The 23164-nt window shown below is 43.2% G+C and overlaps 1 protein-coding gene across 3 annotated transcripts in view; it reads right to left on the bottom strand.

The window, feature by feature from the left end:
• Nucleotides 1-381: 381 nt before the first annotated feature.
• RFWD3 (ring finger and WD repeat domain 3) overlaps nt 382-23164 on the bottom strand; it is a 32965-nt gene continuing 10182 nt past the window's right edge. Inside the window, exons 6-13 of one of the 3 annotated variants that reach the window (XM_006020185.2) lie at nt 20794-20885; nt 18744-18858; nt 9546-9774; nt 8552-8702; nt 6022-6198; nt 5091-5305; nt 4384-4601; nt 382-2639 (exon numbers count right to left, since the gene is read on the bottom strand). In XM_006020185.2, the coding sequence (XP_006020247.1) occupies nt 2496-2639; nt 4384-4601; nt 5091-5305; nt 6022-6198; nt 8552-8702; nt 9546-9774; nt 18744-18858; nt 20794-20885 (1341 nt within the window). In that variant the 3' untranslated portion in view covers nt 382-2495. Of the gene's footprint in view, nt 2640-2672; nt 3022-4383; nt 4602-5090; nt 5306-6021; nt 6199-8551; nt 8703-9545; nt 9775-18743; nt 18859-20793; nt 20886-23164 lie in introns of those variants that run through there. The other 2 variants (XM_025199754.1, XM_025199755.1) reach the window with 2 other exon arrangements.

Raw genomic sequence — 23164 nt, 5'->3', positions numbered from 1 at the left:
ACACCAGACAAAATACAGACCTAAACCACCATATAATCTTTAAAACAAAAATAGTATGGTCTTGGGACTTTGGAGTTGACCATGCTGTTGGCTGTTGTCCTTGGCATCCTCACATTTTCCCTTAAATTGCTTTAAATACAAAAATCTGCAGCAGACAAAGTCCTCATAACATGAAATAAATTTGATATGGAAACCATTTTACAAGGAATCCCATTTTGATTTGATAAAAGCCTCTGGTATTAAAATATACTAGAAGCTCTGAAATGCAACACACAAGTTCGGTTGAATGTCAGGTATCCTGCCAAAGTCTGCAGAGCTTGGTTTACATTTATCTAGAAGGGGAGCAGACTATCTTTTTCACTTGGTCAGGCAATTATGCCAGCAGCAGCAACAGCAGCATTTGGTAACTAAGTGCTTTATTATTTACATTTTCTAAAAATACAGGAACGAAATATTACAGAAAATAAAAGTAAATGGAGATTTTTTACACAATCCTGTTTTAAAAGGCAAGATATAGAAAGGAGAATTGTATCCCAACTTTTAGGAGGGAAAGTGGGAGGGATTTTAGTAGTGGCACAGATCTGGTAACATGAAGGTCACTACTTATGTTGGCTACAGGCAGAGAACTGTGCCCAAGAACAGGTTTCCCCAGTACAAGGAGCCATTCTGCAACTTGTCTAACATCCCTGTAAACTTTCTCTTTGCAAAAATACACAAGTGAAATTTTAAATCTGCTCATTTCTACAGTAAGAACATGAAATATTCTTATTCACAGAAACAAAATGCTTGCTAAGGAGTTGAGAATCTGCTTATCGCCTTGCATTTGGTTCTCCTGGTCTCCTCTCAATAATTCAGAAGTAAAGGAAATTTTACTTAATCCACACCAAGGTTGCAGCATAATTCTGCAGCTTGATGGTAAATCAAACTGCTGGATTTTAAAGTTAGAAGACAGTATTTAACATGGAGCGGATGGCTAAGTCGCCACGAAGTTGGGGTTTTTTTTGTTTTTTTTTAAATATACAGAGGCAGCCAATTCTTTTCCATTTTAAAAATCATGTTTAGCCACCAGAACCGTAGGCAAGGTTCAAATGAGTTGGAACTACCATCGAGAGACTGACTGACTGAGTTCGTTTATAACCTTTTTTCAAATAAAAGACAGGAATTATTTTTTTTAATCTCTTGCCTTCTCAAGCCTCTCAGTTTACCTGACTGGGGGAACACCAAAGGAGGCAGCACACTGAATACTATATGCAGAGGAAAATGCAGAATAAGAGTTCTCACCCTAAAATTCTACAAACACCTCCTGTGTGGCAAGAAGCCAGCAGCCAAAGGATGGGCTTAACCGATGGAAAAGTCCCACTTAGTTTGTTCTGCATAGAATCTTTGGGACCAGACAAACAGTGAGGGAATAGACAATGGTCCATTTGCAGAGACTTCAAAAGGGGAGAGAGAGCTGCTGCTGCTCCAGACTGGGCTACAGTTGTTATGCTGTAACTCTTACTTATGCAGGAGTCTGTGGCAATACAAGCAAGCTAAACTATCTCAACTTTGACCCCAAATAAATGGCTCCATACTGTGGGGCTCCTTGCAAGATGGATCCAGCCTGAGGCATGAGGACTGCTGCAGTGGTCACCAGCAAGGGGTCCAATGGGAGAAGTGAGTCCAGGAGCAGCAGCAGGGAGCCAAGCTCAAAAATCGCTAACAGCCACAGCCAGTGGGGTCAAAAGGCCCTGAATTCTGTGGCAGGCCACATGCACCCACTTTGGATAGCCTGCTGGGCTGGACAGAGGCTCCATGGGCCAGCTGCAGCCTACAGGCTATATGCTTGACACCCTTGAGTTACTGCATAACAGCTGCTCTCTGGGATCAGCAGCACTGCACCCCTACCCCTCAAGCTGCAACCAGTATAAATTTCTCCACAGCATAAGTTATGTTACAACTAACTTATGTTCACAGCAAAATATAAAAAAAAATTGGAAAAATTCCAAATCAGATACCAGACAGTGGCCACACTAGTATTCAGATTAATGCCACTTTCACACCCAGTTAGAACAGTGGGATTCCAAGATCAAAAGAGTTTCAGGAGGTCTTTCAATTTTCAGTCTTAAAAAGTTTGCAAGTCCCTACACTGTGCTGGAAGGGGATTTGCAACACAGGCTGAAAACCTCAGAAGAGAGCACTGCATTGAAGTGGACTGCTAAATTTGGCTGGAAATAGGGGAAAAAAATAACCTTGGGAATCAGCTGAAGAAAGACCAGACAAAAGTTAGGGTGGGAGAAGACAAAGCCTCCTGTGGTGGGACACAATGGTACTTGAAGGATCTGTAAGCACCAACATGCAGTGCCATGACACTTCCAATCTTCTGTGAGTAGCATGGGTAGAAGGCAAAGTCCATGGCAGAGCTGCTACAGTGGGGCACCAGACACTCTATTGAAGTGGTTGGCCAGCAGCACATTTTGGAAAATCCTTCCTCTGGAGAGCTTATGGACTATTATTCATTCCCACTTGTAGATCTTCACCATCTTCTCAGTCAGAGTAGCTAGGAAGTTATTGCAGTTCACTTCAAAGGGGCAGATGTCCAACACAGGTAGATCAGCTTGTAGTTTCTGCAGTAAGGTGCCACTCCCAGCATCCCATAACTATGGAACACAAATGAAGGGTTAAAAGGCCACTAGACATCTCTCTCAATCTTTTTTTTTTCCTTTTTGAATGGCAAGAAGCTGATCTCAGACAGAATGAACCTTTCTAGGCAGCATGGCTATTTCCCAGTCTACAGAGACTGCCATTCCATTGCAAGCCATTAAACTCAGTGGAGGTCTGTTAAGCCAGGTATGTAGGTAGGTCTCACCTGACCTGAAACGGGACATGTTGTAAAAAGAGCTGACAGCCAAAACAACTCTTAGAAAACCATCGGTCTAGAAGTGCTACGAACAGAAGGAGCAGGATTTTGAAGCGTCAAGTTATCAATGAACTCTTTGTCAAAATGGGTTGGTGCAGAAAAGGATAAGCAACCACTGCCTACTGTAATCAGAGAGATGAAAAACAAAACCAAACTCTGACAATCTATTGTTATTACACTGAGAATGACAGGAAAACCATAACAAATTAGACAATTTATCTGTAGGGCAAGGGGCTGGATGGTTTAAGGGAGGCATGTTATTGAAAAAGATTAAGGCCAAATTATTCAAAAGACATCAACAGCACAAGGTTGCTAAAAATAATAGTAGTCATTCTGAAAAAGGCTGAACATTGAACATTATTAATCTTGTTTTACATGGTAGAATGCATTATTTTTGGTTTTTAAAGACTGTTCTTAAATAAAGTCTTAATAGATCAATATTCCAGAGGCAAAGCTTAGCACTTCCTACTAAGTGCACCACTCAAACACTTGGTGTTCTATTTTTTCACAAGTCTTCTAATTCTAGTTAATAAATTATCTGCCCAAGATCTCCTCTCCCGACAAACAGTGCCTCCTTATCAGAGGAAAGGAAGGAAAAGTGGGCACAGAACTATAAAACGTTCTTCTGGAACATATAACGTGCATGTTCATGACAAGACATTAAGCATTAAACATAACAAATGTACTGAAACAAGTCTGGTTCAGTAGAAGTCTATAACGCACCTAAAATGTGGATATATAATGTACTTGGGGAGGTTACGGGGAGGAGATAGGATGGAGGGATTTACAATAATTATTCTATATTGGAAGAATATGGATACTCTTTCTTTTATAACTGGTTGGTTCAGATCCAGCCTGGGTTCAATAGTGATAAAAGCGTTACCAATTATTGGCTCCTCAGCCTATGCGAAGTAAGCTGGCAAGTTCTGATCCATGCCAAGCTGTACAAGATCTACAAAAACAACAGATGCATCAGCTGCTTTAGTAGATCCTGTGTCTATATGCAATGTAGCCGACTCTGTTATTTTGTACTTTCAGTCAGTAGCGAACTGATATCCTACCATGTTGGTACTGCCTGTGGTACTTCTTCAAAACATGGCATTTTGACTGGAGTAAGGCTATGTTAGAGTCTAACACAACTATTAAACAGCAAGGACTAGCTACATACTTCCAATTAAATGAAGTTTTAAAGGACAGATTATTCCAATTTATGTAATGCTGGTTTACAGGCAAAACACAGCAATTCCTGTAAGTTACCAGGAAATTACCAGCCCCAGAAGGAAAGTACACTACCATGCATATACACAGATGAATGGATGTGTTTATACGTGTATACATGCACACACACTCACCCCACACAGACAGCACTGATTCCCCTCAATGCAAAATTCTATTAAGTTGGAATAACACATATTAACTAGTTAAGTTTCCTTCCCAGGCACTTCAATAAAACCTTCCAGATCACATTAAAGAGAAGGACATACCATGGCAGAGTTTGACGCCTCATCACCAGCACACACCAAGATTCTGCCATTCTCCTCTGGACTCTGAAAGATGGCATTTTTGGTAAGCAGTTTGCAGGTAGGCCCAGCACTGAACGTTTGCACTGGGTGACATGAGCAGATGATGATATCAGAGGCATCTGTTAGAGGACTACAGGAAAGTTCCATCACCACACAACGCAAGTAGGGGTTGTTCTTATCTGTGAAAGAAAACAAAGGATAGCTTCTCTAATAAACCAAGTAATGTAGCGAAGTTTTCTCCAAAAGAAGATGCCTATCCAAGAAAGGACTGTAGCTAAGCTGCAGAGAAGTGAATCCTGATGCAATCCAAGACAGGGTAACCTTGTCTGAGTACAAACTTCCTGGGCAAGACGCATTGTTAAAAGCACAACAAATTTCCCATTTGTACCCTAACATAGCTCTCTCCCCTCAACCATACTTCTCTTGGCCTCATGCAGGCACACAAAATTCATCACTGTGGCCAAGGGCAAGTATCACACTACAACATCTTCCAGGCTTTCACTTCTGAAGAAAAGGAACACCATTTCCACCGTGTTCCCAGTCCCTGAGGGCTACCATACCAGCATTCCACAGCTGCCTTGGAATCCTGGCACTGCACAGGGGCTTACATGGACAGGGACTTATGTGACAGAAATAGAGCAGAGGACATCCTATATGCAGCTACTTACTAGGCCTGTATGTTGCAAGGCAGTGCCGTGTGTTTATTTCAGTCTGGATATCAATACAGCCCCCAGGCTCTACAGGCAGGTGGTGAGGCCGATAAGAGTTATTATCTTTCTGTTCCCAAAAGCAGGCTCCTTCTAAGGTACCAGCTATAACTCCACCATAAGGTAGCGAGGCAGAGGCCATGCGGGGTAGATAAGACAGTGACACCATGGGACACCTGAAAGGACAAAAAGCAAGAGACAGTAACATTAGACTGTAGTAACACCAGCTTTCTGCTTCAACAGTCAATCCACCCTCTTTCCACCTCCAATTTTGAAAGGGGGGAAGGGGACATTCTGATAATGGCTTGAGAATGAGGTCTAATTTAGATAAGTGAACAGAAGTTTTTGATAAGCTTTAAGTAGTAATTATTGTTATTAATATAATAATAATAATAATAAAGTGATCCCTTGACAGAGAAATCAAATTTAGCAGGCGTAAGGATGATGGCATGAAGTTAAATGTGAATACAAGACTCCTACTAATATTTTTGGGACTCTTCAATAAAGTGTGACACCTGGGATTGCTCATCACTAATCCCCAGGGCCTAAGTACAAGACCAGCAGGTTCTAGTACTTATTTATCAGTTTTGCCACAGTCTTCTGGTACCCGGTGCTAACATTAGCTTAGGATCTAGTATTTCTCCCTTATCCATGGGGACAGTGAAAAAAAAAAATCCAGAAATGTAACAATTTTAGTGCATTTAATCCACTGATCCTCTATCAAAAAAAGTCATGTTAGGACCTTGTTCCCGAGACATAATGCATTCCAAAATTGTGGCAGCAATACAAGACGCTGCTTAAAACTACGTGATTATAATTTTCACCTGCACAAGAGGATATACTTAGCTTGCTAGCTGTTAGTGAACACCAGAGAGAAATCTTGAAACCATACCTATACTTCTGAGGGACTAATTCCTGGACATGAGACCGTGTATCCCTTAAATCATACACTAGGATAGAGCCATTGACCAGCCCAGCATAGATGTAGTTGGTATCATCAAGGCACCAACAACAGCTCCAGACAGGACGGCCAGCATCGTATGTTTGAACCACAGTATTTGTTGTCAAGCTGTACGGTAAAATAAATAAATAAATAAAAAATTTAAAATGCTGACAATACAGATTTACTCGACAGGATGAAAGATTCAACAACAAACCTTGCATTAATTTCCCATTAAATATTTTAGCCATGAGAACATGAACAACTTGGTGCATGGGGCATTTTACTGCAGGTCAGCTAACTGCCCACATGCCTACTTTTTCAAGGTAAATGCAAGTAGCCTATCCTTCAGTAACAGTTGCTCACATTTCCTGTGAGGTAAGAGCAAACATAAGGGAACCAAAAGCAGCCAACATATTTTAATATTCACACTGTAACCTACTATGTGGTAACTGCTCCATACCCTTTATTTTCCCTTCGTGACAGAGTATGGTATTGTTTTGTAATAGACCCATTTTTTAATAAACACAATGTTGCACGTCTCAGTATATCCAATGTCTTGTACACTGTTATATTCTGTGAAAGAACAGATTTTCACCTGGGAGTGAAAGTGAGGCTCTGGACTACATGCCTCAGTTATTACAGAATGCACCATCAAGAATACAAGGAACTAATGTCCAGATGAGGACCAACTGGAGCACCACTGGATTCAAGCCCCAGCACCTGGAGACTCCTGCAGTCTCTGGCACCCAGGAAAGAAGCCACCATGTGAGATGCTAGCTTGGAAAAATAAAGTAAAGCCTCCCAGAGAAAAAAGGGGTGGGTGAGGCAAGGCAAGGCAGAGACAGAGTTGGGGGAGGGGAGGGAGCCTAAAATCTGACAGACTGCAACCCTGGCTGAGTTTTAGCTTTAAGCACTGTGACCCAAGGACTATGGTAGTTGTAGTGCAGTTATCTAATATTCTATTTTTGTTTAAGATGAAGAGCTGCCTGCTTCACTGCAAAAACTTTGAGGTGCACTCTCTCCCTTTTAAGAGGTGAAGTCCCTCTCCAGTAGCAGAGTCAGAATGGGGCTGAGCTCCTGCAGGAGAGGGGCATGGAGAGCGAGGGGGTACAAGATCTAAAAGGCCTGGTCCATGGAGACAGGGCTCACTCCCTCTGGAAGCCAGGTTTGGGATGGCTTCCAATAGACACAGTTAAGGCTGGAAAATTAAATTAATCTAATCTCTTAGAGAAGAATGGCTTTATTCAGTTTGCAAACATATACAAGTAAGAGCTGGAAGAAACCAAATCATATTACATCTTAAAGAACATAATCAGACTTTGACATGATCTGTATCCTATGCCACACAGTACTTCAGCTTGCCACATGCTCTTGATGAAGCATCCCTTTCTGAAAAAAAAATCCTCCTTAAAATTCAGATCTCTTCAGTGATACCAACTTTAGCTGCTGTTCTAGGTCCTCCACCTTCTATTCTAGATCTGATTACACAGCATGTGTGTACACATAATCTACAAACTACTACTAATTCCCAAAGAATTCTTAATATATTTTAGCTGCACTTTTCAGGCCCTAACATATTCCTTTAAGTCTGTCTCTGCCCAGCTACAAACAAGCACTGGTCTTATCTCATGGATCAGTTCCAAGTAATTCTGCTTATGCTCTATGTACTTCAGGTGAGTGTTAACATGTACCCTAATCACTAGTTTTCAATAACAGTAGGGGTGTCAAAATCATTTGACCTCTCAGGCCAGACACAGACTGTGGGGCTTCCCACAGGCCAGACCCTACTGCTAGAGATGGGATAAGTGGCAGCAGCATTAAACACAGCGGGTTTCTGAGCCATGGGGATTAATGTTATTTGCTCCTCCACAACTGGCACGTGTCCCCAAAAAGGCTCCATACACCTGAATTTGGAAGTGGGACCAGCCCCTTCCATGAGCCCCACAGGTTGCATATGGCTCCATGGGTCAGATAGGCCTATGTGACCAATCTTTAGCGCCTCTGAATTAAACCAAGTATTTGGAGAAAGGGGAGTAAGCAGAATGGGAAGTAACTTTTGAGGTTTTTTACCCTCAACTCTCAGATCCATTCAGTCCTATGGATGCTCTTATACTCCACTCTTTACAGTACTACTGTATCTGGGAAAAATGGCAAGTCACATTAGCAGATTAAGTTACATTTGTCTCAACACTCAGCTTGTCTGCACTGGCTTCTTTCCAAGCTGCATCCCATGGAAAAATCTCACTCAAAGAAAGGTAGCATGAACAGACAGAAGCACAGTCCCTCCTCCATTCAAGTGACTAGGAAGTGAGAACAATTCTGTACTGAGCTCCCATCCTCCTCTGGAACATGTGTATTAAACTTTCATATTAGATTTAAAATGCATTTCTTGGAAACAGGAAGAGCTGCTGCTCCAAAGCACGTGTACAGCCAAGCTAGAGGATATCACTACACCCTGCCATTTCCCAGTTCCACTCACCTGGTAAGTCTGAGCGTATGGTCCAAAGAAGCAGATAAGAGCAAGCCATGGGTCCGATTACTGAAAGCCAATCCCCGGATCTGCTTACTATGGATGGGGATGTATTGACTGCTTCTCAAATTGGCAGCACTCATCATCTTTACCCCACAGCCTGTTATGGGAAAACGAAACACGATATCCTGATAAACCACATAAGTATAAGGCATGACAACTGCATCAAATTAATATGGAACCTGAGCCTTTAACATGTAGCCTCACATGAGAGCTCTAGTAACTGTGCTAATTAATGCTCACATCAAGAAGAGAACACACAGGTTACATGTTGTTTTGGAAAACTGCTACAGAACATCACCCTCTTTGGGTGTAATGTCTCTTGTTACCAAGTCAGATGACTGTCACCATGTAGGAATCAAGATGAACTACAGAACTCTGTTCAGAAATGATTTAAAAATCTCAAGTCATTAAATGAATAAGATAAATTTGTAGTTTGCCATTCAGAGAACATCATGCACTTAGCTCTCAGGACCCTCAGAACAGCTATTTTACAAATGGGGAATTGGTACATGCATATGAAAGTCAAGCATCTTGTTCAATGTTGCCACAAAGTTCAAAGTGGAGCTGTGTCTACAATGCCCAGTCGTCTTTTCCCACTAAATAGTGCCATTTATCCATATGCACTTGTCAAAAATACACTTAAAAATGTGACAAATCTGGTCTTGTAACTGTAATTCAGGAACTTACATTTTCCTGTGAAAGACTGAAAGCACTTGAGGGAGTCATGAAAATGCTTTATACACTTGTCTGCAGCTCCTGCAAGAGTCCTCTTGGCAAGAAGCACCACACAGATCCCTCCACTTTGGCAGGGAGGTGGCATTTCAGAACAAAGAGGCAAATTCAAGTGATCCCTTACTGGGACAGGAAATTCATATCAGTTTCCTTTTTTGATGGCTGCTTCACTGGGCTAAAAACACAGAGCTGTTTACTGGCAACTTACCAGGAATAAGCGTAGACTGTGGAGAGGGCTGTGACACCACAAGACAACTCAATGAGTCGCAGTAAGCCATGACCCTGCAGCTCCCAGACCGAGAAACCAAGAAGGCCTTTTCAAAGTGGTATTTGTGCTGGCTCTGGCTTGATGGGAGAGTACCTGGTAAATAGGAACGGGAGCTGCCAGGTTGCTGAGAAGCGCTGGTGTTATGCTGGGCCATCAATGCTTTCAGCTCCTGGAAAAAAACCACAGGACTTTACGACTCCTTTATAAATATCAAGCAATACACCTTCTGCTTATAGCTACTAGAATGTAAACAGCGTCTTTGGGCATACCAGTGCTCCTATTATAGGAATTGTGAGATATCTGCCCATCTCTGGAGATGGAACTAGTTTTGATAATAGGGGTACTTATGTGACCAGAGAGGAGTAATAGAATTACTCTTAAACTTCAGTTGGGTAACTTACATTTAGTCACAAATTGCACTTTGATAGTCCAGTAGTTGAAACAGAATTCTGCCCATAGACTGTGATCAAGTTACTTTTAACCTCTTTTCAGCTAGATGGACAGAGCTCTTGGAGTCTTTCACTGTAAGGCCAATTTTGCAACCCTATGACACTCCTATAGCTCTTCCCTGAACCCCTTCCAGTTTTTCATTATTCTTTTTTATGTTATAGAAACCACTACAGTATTAGACAGTATTCCAGCAGTGATTATCAGATGTAGCTTGATAAGCTAATGAAAAAGGAATTGTGTGACATGGTGCCTGTGAATAGCAGAGACCTGAACTTGATTATCCAGAGGATCTCTTCTAATCTCACATTCCAGATTAATCATGCCAAACTAACTGCCAAATATTAGTCTCATAACTGAACTATGAATAAAACATCTAATTTAAAACCATTTTAAAACATCCTATAGCTTTGAGGTTAGAGGTGTTTCAAGAATTCATACTGAGGATAATTCAAATCTATTTACTCAAAGACTACACTGTTCTTTTATATCCAAAGAACCATAAGAGATTCTGGGAATGACCTAATTTTGTAAGGATTCAAGACCTGTTCACTTCCCCCAAAATGTACAAACTTGTATTGAAGAAATTCTTGACAAGAAAAAGAAAAACTAATAATCCATTTGGAATGATCTTTGTGGGGAAATGAAACTAAGTGAACAACTGTTAGCCTCCAAAAGATGCGAAAAGGTATAGCAGTTTTTAAACAATTACAGCTGATGGGCATCCTTCCTGAAACAGCTACAGGTAATGACCACCAGAGCGGATCCCATAATAAATCTATAAATACCTAAATAGCAGAGTATCATTAGGGCCATGCAAAGCAAACTCAAAATCTTTCAATATTTCATAGATTTTATAGACAGTAGGGGCTGGAAAGGACCTTGTGAGATCAGTCCAGCTCCCCTACCATAGGCAGGAAGTCAGCTGGGATCATGTGATCCCAGCAAGAAAAATATCCAGATTTTTTTGAAAGAGTTCAGAGTAGGTGCTTGCACCACTTCTGGGGGGAGTCTGTTCCAGACCCTGGACACATGCACTATAAAGAACTTTTTTCTTAGGTCTATTCTGAAACCGACCTTCCTGGAGTTTATGGCCGTTAGACCTTGTTATCCCTTGGGGAGCTCTGGTGAACAGCTTTTCTCCCAGGTCCTGATGTACCCCTTATATAATTGTAGGCTGCTACCAAGTCCCCCCGAGCCTTTGCTTTTCCAGACTGAAGAGTCCCAAAAACCTCAGACTCTCCTCATACAGCCTGCTCTCCAGGCTTTGGATCATACAGGTGGCTCTCCTCTGGACTCTCTCAACCTTTTCCACATCCCTCCTGAGGTGGAAGGCCCAAAACTGATGCAGTATTCCAGCTGTGGCCTCACCAAGCCCAAGTAAAGCAGGAGGATGACATCCCTGGTTTTGCTTGAGATGCATCGGTAGATGCACGCCAGAGTTTGGTTTGATTGTTATATCCTTGTTGATAGCCTCTCAATGCAAAGACGACAGTCATCCAACAAATAGGGGAGTCAGTGAGTCAAGAGACATGCTGGGTGCCTGTCATCAGAGCCAGGCATGGGGCACAGGGTGCCCCAGACACAGGAACTTCCCCCTGCCAGGCACAGCTCTCCTAAGCTCTGCCTTGGTTTCCTGCCATGTGAGAGCAGAGAGGAATTTCTCCCTCCCCTTCTCTGTGCAGTGGGGCTCAGAAAACCAGTGCCAGGTGTGGGGGGGAAGCCCCTGAGGCAAGGGCATCCTACACCCCACACATGGCTGTGGGAGCAGGCACCCAGCACAGGTCTCCTGACCCCCTCTTCTCCTGATCCCCACCACGCAGAGAAGTGGAGGGCAAAATTCCCCTGTCCCACATGGCAGCAGAGCAAGGCAGGGTCAGGAGACCCTGCATCTGGCCAGGGAAGGCCCTGCCCCACACACAGCCATGGGGACAGGAACCCTCCCCTCTCCCAGCCTCTCATCCTAGCAAAGCCTTGGCTAGGATGATATAGTTGGGGCTGATCCTGCTTTGAGCAGGGGGTTGGACTAGATGACCTTCTGAGGTCCCTTCCAACCCTAAATTTGTATGATTTGATGATTTTGCATGGTGCAAACTGAGAAGATGAGCAAGAGCAGTGTGAAGAGACCCCACACATAGCAAAGAAAATTTCTGCCACAGATCAAATGAAGCAGTTTCCTGTCAGCACTCTTCATGCAGAGGGTGGCAAGTTCTTCTGCTCCTCATGTAATGTGACTCTGGATCTGGTGAGAAAATACAGTATCGATCATTTAGAGTAAAAGTACACCAGAAGAGAACCAGGGCAACTCAGTATTTTTTTTGCAGCTCATTAACTGGGTAAACAGGAAACTGTTGCCTTTGTGCTAGGTGGATGATCTGGGAACACAAGAAAGGCAGAAAAAGACTCAAAGGGTTAAGTGTTTCAAAGGCATATCTGAGTCACGAGGCCAGAGGAAAAACCACCAGTGACTTGCCTTCAGTCCCAGTTCAGCATGGTCCTGAGGCAAGTGCTGGACTTGAGCAGCAGTGAATAGTTCCAGGGACTAACCACCATGTCCTCGATGTTCAAAAAACTAAACAAAACACTGAAAGCAGTCTGGCAAGGAGAGGCTATGTTTGCTCTGGTCAAAGCATTCACAGCTGTAAATAACCCTCTCTGCAGAAGTCTGACCACCTGATCCTGAGACAGTACTTGCAGGACAATTTGTCCGATAGGGGGAAGTATTCTAACAGCTAACAGGCTTCAGGAAGAATATCTTCCACAGGTGATAGCTTTACACGTGCAGTCCACAACAGCTGCACTGGTAGAATTTGACCCCATTTCCATGGTAGCTGATGAAGCCACAGAAAGTCAGGACAACTACGTGCTGTATATTTAATTTGTAGGTGAGAACTGGATAGCAATAACCTGCCTGTTTTTCAGACAGAGCCAGTCCACCTCAAGGCTGCCAGTTTTTCAACAGTTGCAAAGGCAACCATGCAAGCTGTTTTCATCTACAGCTTAGATTTCAACAAGATCTTCTCTTTCCTTTCTGACAATGCCAGGTACATGCACAAGGCTTTCATCAAAGCGCTCCAGGGAGCAATGCCCAACTCTGTACATGTCACCTGCGCATCCTGTCATTGGTGTTACATCTGGTGTGCCCAGTTCCATGATGTGTCCTGCCTGAAGAAAGTCTTCAAACACTGTCCTGTCTATAAGCTCTGGTACAGGGAGTCCATTGCCAATCAGTGTGAGGAATCACATGATACTGTTCCACTGCCACCAGTCTGCTCACAGTTCAATGCCATCCAGTACCATGCTGAACACATCCAGTACTACAGGCAGTTTGTGGCCAAAGAGCTGGACATTACACTGGGCATGCAGTGCATGCTCCAGCTAAGGAATCTGTTGGAGAAGAGAGACATTAAGGCACAGGTGGCCTTTGTGGAAGAAAACGCCACAACACTCATAGTTACATAGTTTGTAGGGTTGGAAGGGACCCAAGTAGATCAAGTCCGACTCCTGCCATGGCAGGAAAGAGTACTGGGGTCAAACGACCCCAGCGAGGTGTTCACCCAGTCTCCTCTTAAAGACCCCCAGGGTAGGAGTCAGCACCACTTCTCTCGGAAGTTGGTTCCAGATCCTAGCCACCCTGATGGTGAAATAGCGCCTCCTGATGTCTAGTCTGAATCTACCCTCTGCCAGCTTGTGGCTGTTATTCCTTGTCACTCCTGGTAGTGCTCAGAGGAACAGGGACTCCCCCAGTGCCTGCTGGTCCCCTCTGACTAATTTGTAAACAGCCGCTAGATCTCCCCTCAGCCTTCTCTTGTGGAGGCTGAACAGGTTCAGGTCCCTCAGCTTCTCCTCGTAGGGCCTGCCGTGCTGACCCCTGATCATGCAGGTGGCCCTCCTCTGAACCCTCTCCATATTGTCCACATCCCTTCTGAAGTGCGGCGCCCAGAACTGGACACAGTACTTCAACTGCGGCCTGACCAGTGCCGCATAGAGGGGGAAGATCACCTCCTTGGACCTGCTTGAGATGCATCTGTGGATGCATAACAAGGTGCGGTTGGCCTTCCTGACCACGTCCCCACACTGTCAGCCCATGTTCATTTTGGCATCGATGACCCCAAGATCCTTTTCTGCTTCTGCACTGACGAGAAGGGAGTTCCCCAGCCTGTAGGTATGCTGCTGGTTCTTCCTCCCCGGGTGCAGCACCTTGCACTTGTCAGTGTTGAAACCCATCCTGTTCTCATCCGCCCACCCCTGTAACCTGTCTAGGTCCGATTGCAGGTTATTCCTCCCTTCTAGCATGCCCACTTCCCCCCACATCTTAGTGTCATCTGCAAATTTGAACAGGGTGCTTTTCACCCCCTCGTCCAAGTTGTTGATGAAGATGTTGAACAGTGCAGGCCCAAGGACCGAGCCCTGCGGAACCCCACTGCCCACATCCCTCCAGGTCAAATAAGACCTGTCCACCACCACTCTCTGGGTGTGACCCTCCAGCCAGTTAGTGACCCAAATGACTGTAGGTGTCAACGCCACAGTCCCCTAGTTTTTTAATGAGAATGGGGTGAAAGACAGTGTCAAAGGCCTTCCTAAAGTCCAGAAAGACTACATCCACTGCTATACCTGCGTCTAAGGATTTTGTGACCTGGTCATAGAAGGCCAGCAGGTTGGTCTGACAGGACCTGCCTCTAATGAACCCATGTTGGTTGCTCCTAAGCATAATCTCCCCTGCTGGCCCCTCGCGGACATGTGCCAGAATAATTCTCTCAAAAAGCTTGCCCAGCTCATGGAACTCATCACCTTGTTTGAGGGTTTGCAGCCTTCCATCCACCAAGCTCACAACAAAGTGATGGGACTTACTAAGCTGGGCTGAAGCCAGGACATTATCACAGAAACTTTCCAAGTCTCAACAAGAAAACCAGCAGAGAAGGGAGGTTTTCATGATACCTCCAATCTACCACATTCAGGCAACTGGCTGCCTTGTCCTTAGGGCAGTGCAAATTTTTTTACCTGAACCAAGTGGTTCTGCTGAGCTTTGATGCTCAGCTGTTCAAGTCTATTCCTGGGTGGGGGAAACAGCATGAACAGTAATATCCCACTTATCTAAGCAGTGTCAAAGAGTGTCAGCTGCCTGTGAACATAACTATTCTGGGACTCTTGTCCGTGAGCGGTTCCCAGGCCATACAGTTTGACAAAACAGTGCCTGAAAGTCCCCACAAATTCAGTGGATGTGGAGTGCATTCTCTGTTTATGGCCAAGTGTTCACTCCACAAAGACATACTACGTTTCCAGGAAATTTCAGCAGCTGCTCCGTGTTCACTTTCAATCATTAACATGGATTTTGCAGCAGTGGACTTTGCCTGAGGATCAGCATTCCATAAAAGTTAGCACTTAATAAAAGTTGTTGTTTAATGAAGTTTATTTATTAGGGTTTCATGAAGAATTTTAAGTGGTGTACTTTACTTAAAAGTTGTTTTTTAATACACAGTGAGCTTTACTTTCTTAAAACAGCTGAAGAACAGCCTGTGTACTGCTGTTCAATGGTAACCAGCCTCATGGCAGGCTCCCTCAGGCCTGCCCTGGAAAATGCCTGAAACTGGCTTGGGTGTGCCTGCAGGGGGCCCACTTGCCACTCCCTGTTCCCCCCAAGCCTGAATTACAGTGGTCCCTAGCCACAGGTTGCCAATCTCCAAGTTAGATGCTTACATTCTGATTAAACTGAAAGATAAGGTATAGGGAACTTTAACAGGGTATGTGTTTAGTATGTGATTTTAGGCACTGAGATACCACCAACGAACAGAGCATAAGTACACCAAGATCTCTCTCAGTTCAAGCATGTTGAGCATATAAACCTTTACAGTGTTTCTGACATTGCTAGTCTGTATGGTTTTTATATAAGTTTCATAATACAGTGGCTTTCTGAAGTGTGCGGCTTTACTGCATCCTTGATTTTCTTGATATCAAGGCCCAGAGTATACCAATGCTATCATCATTAGCCCATATATGACATGAAACCCATGACAAATTATCTGATTAATTTACAGAGTTTTGAGTGTTAAGTCACATCAGGAAATTGCAGTACAGCAAATGCTGCCCTATTCTGCAAAGAAATATCTATTGCTAGAAATCCCCAGAACAGAGAACAAAAGTAAAACTAGAATAGAAGATTGGAGGAAAGAATAATAACCCTTTATACAGAAAAAAATAAGTTTACTGAAGAATGAATAATAAGGAAATTTGGCACCATTAAACATGTCAGATAGCTATGAAGACCAAGATATCAGTGAACCTTCCCATATTATTTCAAAGGAGAAAAGTACAGCCTTTTCATCCACAGAAGCTGTGTCACAGTATAATATCAAATATCATACAATTCAGACAAAAATCTAGAAAGGAAAGGCATCACCAGGTATCTCTGCAGTAGAGAGTCTACTCTTACTGTCTGTAATACGAGGAAACAGTGATACTTCCAAACAGCTCTTCCCCCTGCAAACCATCTGCAGTAACAAACTGGCCAGACTTGTGAGGATATCCATTGTTACTCTGCTAACCCTTTACTTGCTTTTGGTAAAGATGAATGAATCTATACAGCAGTGGAGGCCAACTGTTTTGGCAGGTTGGTAAGTGCTGCAATGACACCAAGTAGCACTACAATCCCCTGCTCCCTAACCAATCTGCCATGTGCCACCCATGGAGGCTGCCTGTGCACACATGCTGCAGGTTGGCCACCTCTGTATAGAATTTGTTCCCAAGGGAAACCAGATCTATCAGAAACAAAAGGCTATAAAACAGTTAAGAGAGACCAGTAACTTGTTCAACTGAAATAGTCACTCAGGTGTTTGTACTCAAAGTCACTACACATTCAAGATTAGTAGTATAAAAGTTTAGAATTAAAAGGATGCGCTACACTTGGAAAACAGCAAAACAGCAATGAATCTAGAAAAACAGACAAGGCTCAACAAGATTTTTTTTTTTTTTTTTTTACCTTATTTGTATTTTCATTAAAGACCATGTACAAGAGTTACTTAGCATAAAAAGAATGCTGGGCATGGACACATAGATTTACTCTCCCCACAACCATTCTTCCCAGGGGGTGCTTGTACACGTGACAGGGGTTTAGTCCTTCAGAGTTGTATTATATGCTTCCTAAATTGAAGCAGTGAGTTTTTAATTGAAACGGTGGGTTTTATTTTTCCATCACTGTATACATGTCATTGTCCTGGTGGTCACAGGCACCCGCTGAAGGCAGACGCCGCAAGGGACCTGATCCTCCCCTCAAGTACATGTAAAGTGTGATGCCATTAAGCCACACAAAGGGAAATTTTTCATCATGTGTACATAGTAACATTGTCACACATACAAGCACCCAGGTTTTCTACAGTCTACAATCAACATATCCTGATAATACTTTCACTATTGTACTTGCGTCAGCTGTAGCCTTTAAAATATAAGAAGCGAGTCACTGGATATCCAAGTTATTATCTAGCCGTCAGTGAATCTCTTACACAAGTGAAGCTGACCAGGGAGCATTGCAACATTAAGTCCCAGAAAACTCATCGTTATAGAATGACATACTAGCCACCAGATACCTGTAAAGCCCCAGAATGCTCCATGCTAGACATATATGTGGTATCACTGCCAGTCCTGGATATTCCCAACTGATCAAAAGACATCAGCAGTTGAGATGCTGTTTGTAAACACTAAAAGATCACAGATGCCCTTGGCAGAAGAAAGGTAAAACACAGACTGGACAGAAGGGGAAAGAGCAAGGCTGGGCAAAATATAGCCTGTGGGCCACATCCGGCCTGCCAGGCCATTCTATCCAGCCTGCAGGGCCCCTAAAAATGTAGTAAATTAATATTTATTTGCTCCTGTCTGCCTGTCAAAGACGACAGAAGCCAGGGGCAGTAGAACCCAGGAGGAACCAGCAGCAGGAGGCAGGAACCTAGCCCTGCCCCACCTTCAGTCATTTCCCTGATTCCTGCCCCCACCATGCTCTAGCACCATGTGGCTACATTGGGGGACCACGGAGCAAGGGGTCATGCTGGTGGGGGGGGTGGTGTTCATAGGGTGACTCCCCCATGCGCACCCCACCATACTCATGCACCCCCCCTTACACTGCCATACATGCAGACCCCCACATCCACTGACACACCCCATCAACCTTCCCCCACAAACCTCATACCCCCCACATATCCACACGCTCATTCATTCCACATACCCACATGCCCATAGCTCCCCACAAACCTATACCTACCCCCTCACAATATACAAGAGTAAGACTTCATTTTTAAGCTATTGTGCAATCACCTCTGTGTACACTACACAAACACATGTGAATCAGGATAAAAATATTTTTTGAAATCAAATTAATGTATGTTGTAGATGTTTGCTTTTTAGAACATAATTTGGTATTTTTTTGACTCTTGAGATGGCAAAACCCCTTGCTGAAAGGAGTACTTCCAGGGGCAAGGGGAGGGACTTCTGGTGGCAAGGGTCAGGGGTTAGAGGGAGGGACTTCCAGTCACAAGATGATGACCAGGGGGCAGGGCATCTGTCAAGGAGTGGGGCTACCCATGTGGCCTTCAACAGCTTGCCAAAACTCAGTAAGTGGCCCTCCACCCAAAATAACTGCCCACCCCTGGGAAAGAGTCTATCATTAAAACAAAACAAAACAAAAACCACAACAGCTGAATTTACCTGGACTTGCTTGCGAAGTTTACTACACTCATCAGTCAAGACCTGAAGCTGCAGCCGGCTCTGGGCAGATTCCAGTTCTGCCTGTCTCCTCAGCACTTGCTCTTTTTCTAAAGAGCTGAAGGGGAAGAAGAAGCAACAATCATTATGACTGGAGACTACTCAGGATGCTCTGAGTTGCAGCTCTACTGATTTAATATCACAGCCATGCTCAGATAAACTTAAAATCTGAGTTTCAGTAGACCTCATCTAGTATCCTTGCACTCTCCGTTTCCTTGTGTTGCCCACCGGCAGCCAAAATGTATATTCATCTGTTTCCCCTTTAAATGGCTTCCCCCCCAAACAAATTACTACAGATAAAAGCAGAAGTCCTTGCTATGCTCCCAATGATGCCTAAGTGCAATTGTGATTTATCTAGTGTCTCACTCCAATATTATTTTTAAAAACAAGTCCAACCGTCTCCACCAACCTCAAACTACATATGAAGACAGGCCCTCAGGTGTTTGTACACTTTCACTAAACACAATTCTGCGGGACCCAGCTATAATCAAGGGGATGCTTTCATATTATTTGTATTGTATAAAAAGCAAAATAATTGCTTTTGATTTTATTAGCAAGCACTGATGGAAAGACAGTTTACATTACACAATGCATATGGTTGGCTATATCTATAATCAATTATTACATTGATGACTGTATTACCTATGTGTCTAAAAGTTGAAGACAGACTTTACTGACTTTGAACGCAAGCTTCAAAATTAATGCAAAGCATATGTGCACGGAGTAAACGTTAAGGCAATGTGTGTTATCTTAACTTATGACTGCTTAACTACGTAAAATTAAATTCTCTGCTTATCTGCGATGGATTGTAACAAGCCCTACATCAGGTAGTGACAAGTCAGTTAAAAGAGACTGTTCCTCATGATAAAATTCCTTCCCCATCCACTTTTTTTTTTTTTTTTTTGGAGTAACAAAGAGTATAATAATGGAAGGTTATATGATGAGGTACTGAGGTATCCCTATGGCAGGTATTTTTCAAATATTGCCCAAGCTGAGAGAAGACTGCTTCCCCCGGATCTGTGTGGGGCAGGGGCCATGCCCTCCTGCTACTCACCCAGCTGGGGCAGGGCGGGCACAGGACAGGGCTGCTGGAGCTGTCTCTGGACTAGCAGTGCGCAGTGGTGGGAGCTGCCCCTACCCCCATGATGAGCCGCAGCTCCGTCCAGCACCCGCCCTGCCCCAGTGGGAGGGCATGGGGGGGCGTGTGCCCCCGGATCAGTCAGGGCTGACAGTGGGGCAGGCAGCAGAGCTGAGGCTATGGGGGGGGGCACAGTCCCCGCATAGGCCCTGTCACTCACCCAGAGCACAGCCCCCACCCTCCCAAACCCTCTCAGCAGCACCCAAGCCCCAGCTGCCACTTGTGGGAGATGGTGGTTGCTACGGCCCAAGTGGGGAACTGCTCTCCAGGCCACCCAGCTTGCATATGCATGTGTGCATACACACACATACACATGGTGCCCCCTGCCTGACCACCCTCTTCCTGCTTTCCCCCAGCCCCAAGCATCCCCTTACAGGCTGGAACTCTGTCAGCCTGCAAAGGGAAACCTGCTGTTTCCCTTATTTTTCTCCTTAAAAAATGAAAATCCGGGTTTTACTGCATTTTTCCATGGTGGACAGAAATCCTGAATCCCTGCTGATCATTTATACACAGAAAAATTAAGTGTATAATGGATTAATAGTTTAGGGCTATTTTTCTCTAAAGACTCAGCATATTCTCCAGCTTTGTTGTTTAAAAAAAGATACCACATTAGCTTGTTTTTGCAGTTTCTTTGTCTGCATGTGAGGGCATAAATCCCCATAATTAATTTCTAAAAGAGAATCCAGATACTGCAGCTGGAACACCATACTTGAGATGTCTGTGTAATCTTAGGTGGGACTGTTTTAAGGGACATAAATGAAAGGACTAGGTAAAAGAGTCAAACATATCAGCTGTTTTTTAGACATACATATGTAGGTCAGGTATAGTACATCCACACTGGATGTTTTTCCATACCTTTTCATGCGCTCCTGTTCACTGGTGTCCAGTGCTTTCAAAGTACGGGCATACAGGAGCACAATGTCAGAGCGCTTTGCTTTCTTATTGCACTGGAAAGCAAAATAGGTTTAATTTACCCTCAGAAAGTCAAATGTTTTATTTAAACTAAATAAAAATCCTGCAGTTGTTAAATCTAAATGTTAACTTCTGAAATTCCCCTTCAAGCCCCTTATGTGTACCTTCACCATCAATGTGGTCAGTTCAAACTTAATGAGGGCTATTACTTTGACTTCCTAGCAGACTGTTCATCCTTATCAAAAAAAACTCCAAAACCTCAATTTACCATTTTATTTGTGTTTTAAAAACACCAAGCATCTACAGAAGCCAGATAAGTCTCATGAGCAAATAAACTGTTCCTACTGCTTCTTCTAGAGCAACAAGTTGTAGATTAAGTTTAGCAACTATTTAAGAGTCAGGTACTCTCTGACTCTATTCTCAACTCTTTCTTATATGCTGCATGGCCTTGGGCAGGGCATTTAAATTTTTCTGTGCTAGTTTTACAAATGAGGAGACAGGTAATATCTCCTTAGTTGGGGGTGGAAGGTCTGTAACGCTTAAATGTTTTAAGAGCATTAGATAATAAGAACTAGAGTCCATCAACATCAAGTAGAGTTCTCAAAAAGTTACTTCATGCATCTTTTAGACGCAGGCTTTATGTACTGGTTGTTAGGATGAAGACAGCATGGTCACTACACATGTAACCTTGCTAGATATGGGAGCAAAGTTTTCAGTATTAAAATGGTCCTAGTATCTAATAGCTATCACTAGTAACCAGAACCTGCAATTTCACAGTAACTTTTACACAACCCATTTTTATATGTAGTTGTATGCAAATATATGCACAACCAACAACTGGAAATAGAAGTTGTCTATCTTCTCTTTATCATTACAAGTCCATAGGTATTTCTTAGACCACTACATCATTGGAAAGCATTCACAAAGCAATTTCTGGGAGCATGGATTTCTGGGATCTAGGATTTTGAAAAGGTGGTTCAGAAAGTATGGCACATCACATAACACAAGATACACTTTTCTCCAGTTAAATAGAAACTAGAAGCTTTACTAATATTCTAGGGAGCTAGTACTATATTAGTCTGTTTAAGATCAAAGTGAAAACAAATAGTTTAACTACTGAAATGAGTAATAACTTGCTAGATAAATACCACTCATAGAACCCACCCCCCAGCAAATTAGACAAAGTAGTAAAAAGATGTAGTGTCACAATAAGTGTGAATCTCTTACTCAGATTCACAAAACAAAATCTAGCCTTCCTGAGCTCTTGACAGTGCTTCCACTACTTCACTGTCAGCCTTTTTACATCTGAGTTAGTATGACCATACCTGAATTAAGGTTTTTTTAGCTAGAGCTGAAACAGGTTTGCAGGGTTTTGAAATCCAAGGGATACATTACCAGGAATAGCTAACAGAAAGCAAAATTGCAGAAGAAATAATAATTTAAATGGTGGAACATCAAGATCATTAAAAAGGAGAGAGGGTCTTTAACCTCTGTGGAATGGAGGGACATTAGCAGGAATCAGGTATGATAATAAGGCACAAAGTCAATTGACTCCATCAGTACTACCTGACTAGAAAGGCTACTGCCCCTCCCAGACAGTTGTTTTTAAAATTTGGATGGAGCAGAAATCAAAAGGGTCGTGCAGTTGCACCTTTGCACCCACCCTGAATCAACCCCGGCCTGGGAAGTCCTTACAGGTTTGCCTGTTAGTCCTCACAGTTCACCACAAACCTGCATAGCAAGCAGGAAAATGTAATAGGGTCCTTTGGACATTAACTATGGTATTTGCTAGAATACGTTACCTCCCTCCTAACTTTCAAAAGAGAAGAACTAATTGCAAGAATGAAAAGAAAAATCAAAATCAAAGGGGAGATCCAAGTACTAAGAATGGCTCCCTGACAATTGTTCCATCAAGTCTATGCAATTTTAAAAAAAGATAACACAGCACAGCACCTATTAGCCTTCTGCCACCTGAACCACAATCCTTTGTGTTAAACTATAACATAAGACAAACTTTTAGCAAGATTCTCCCTAAACAGCAAGCTAGACAGGCAAAAACCTACAAGAAAGCCACTGAAATGCTGGGTTTTCAGGTACAAGGCTACAGACCGATGGCTGACTCTTTACCTCTTAAAGCTGGACACAGTTCCTTATTTGTAAAGGCATTTTTTTTTCTCCAAAGCATATATTGCTTTCAACTGTTGGCTATACTCCACTGAAACACAGTTCTATTCTCAACTTTAACTCCCCCCCCACCCCCCGCCAAAAAAAAAAAGGCTTAGCTACCACTTAAAAAAATCCTCACATGCAGAAA

This window comes from Alligator sinensis, unplaced genomic scaffold (genome assembly GCF_000455745.1).
Source record: "Alligator sinensis unplaced genomic scaffold, ASM45574v1 scaffold203_1, whole genome shotgun sequence".
NCBI lineage: Eukaryota > Metazoa > Chordata > Crocodylia > Alligatoridae > Alligator > Alligator sinensis.
Note: the sequence above shows the minus strand (reverse complement) of the source record. Positions and strands in the feature narration are given on the sequence as shown.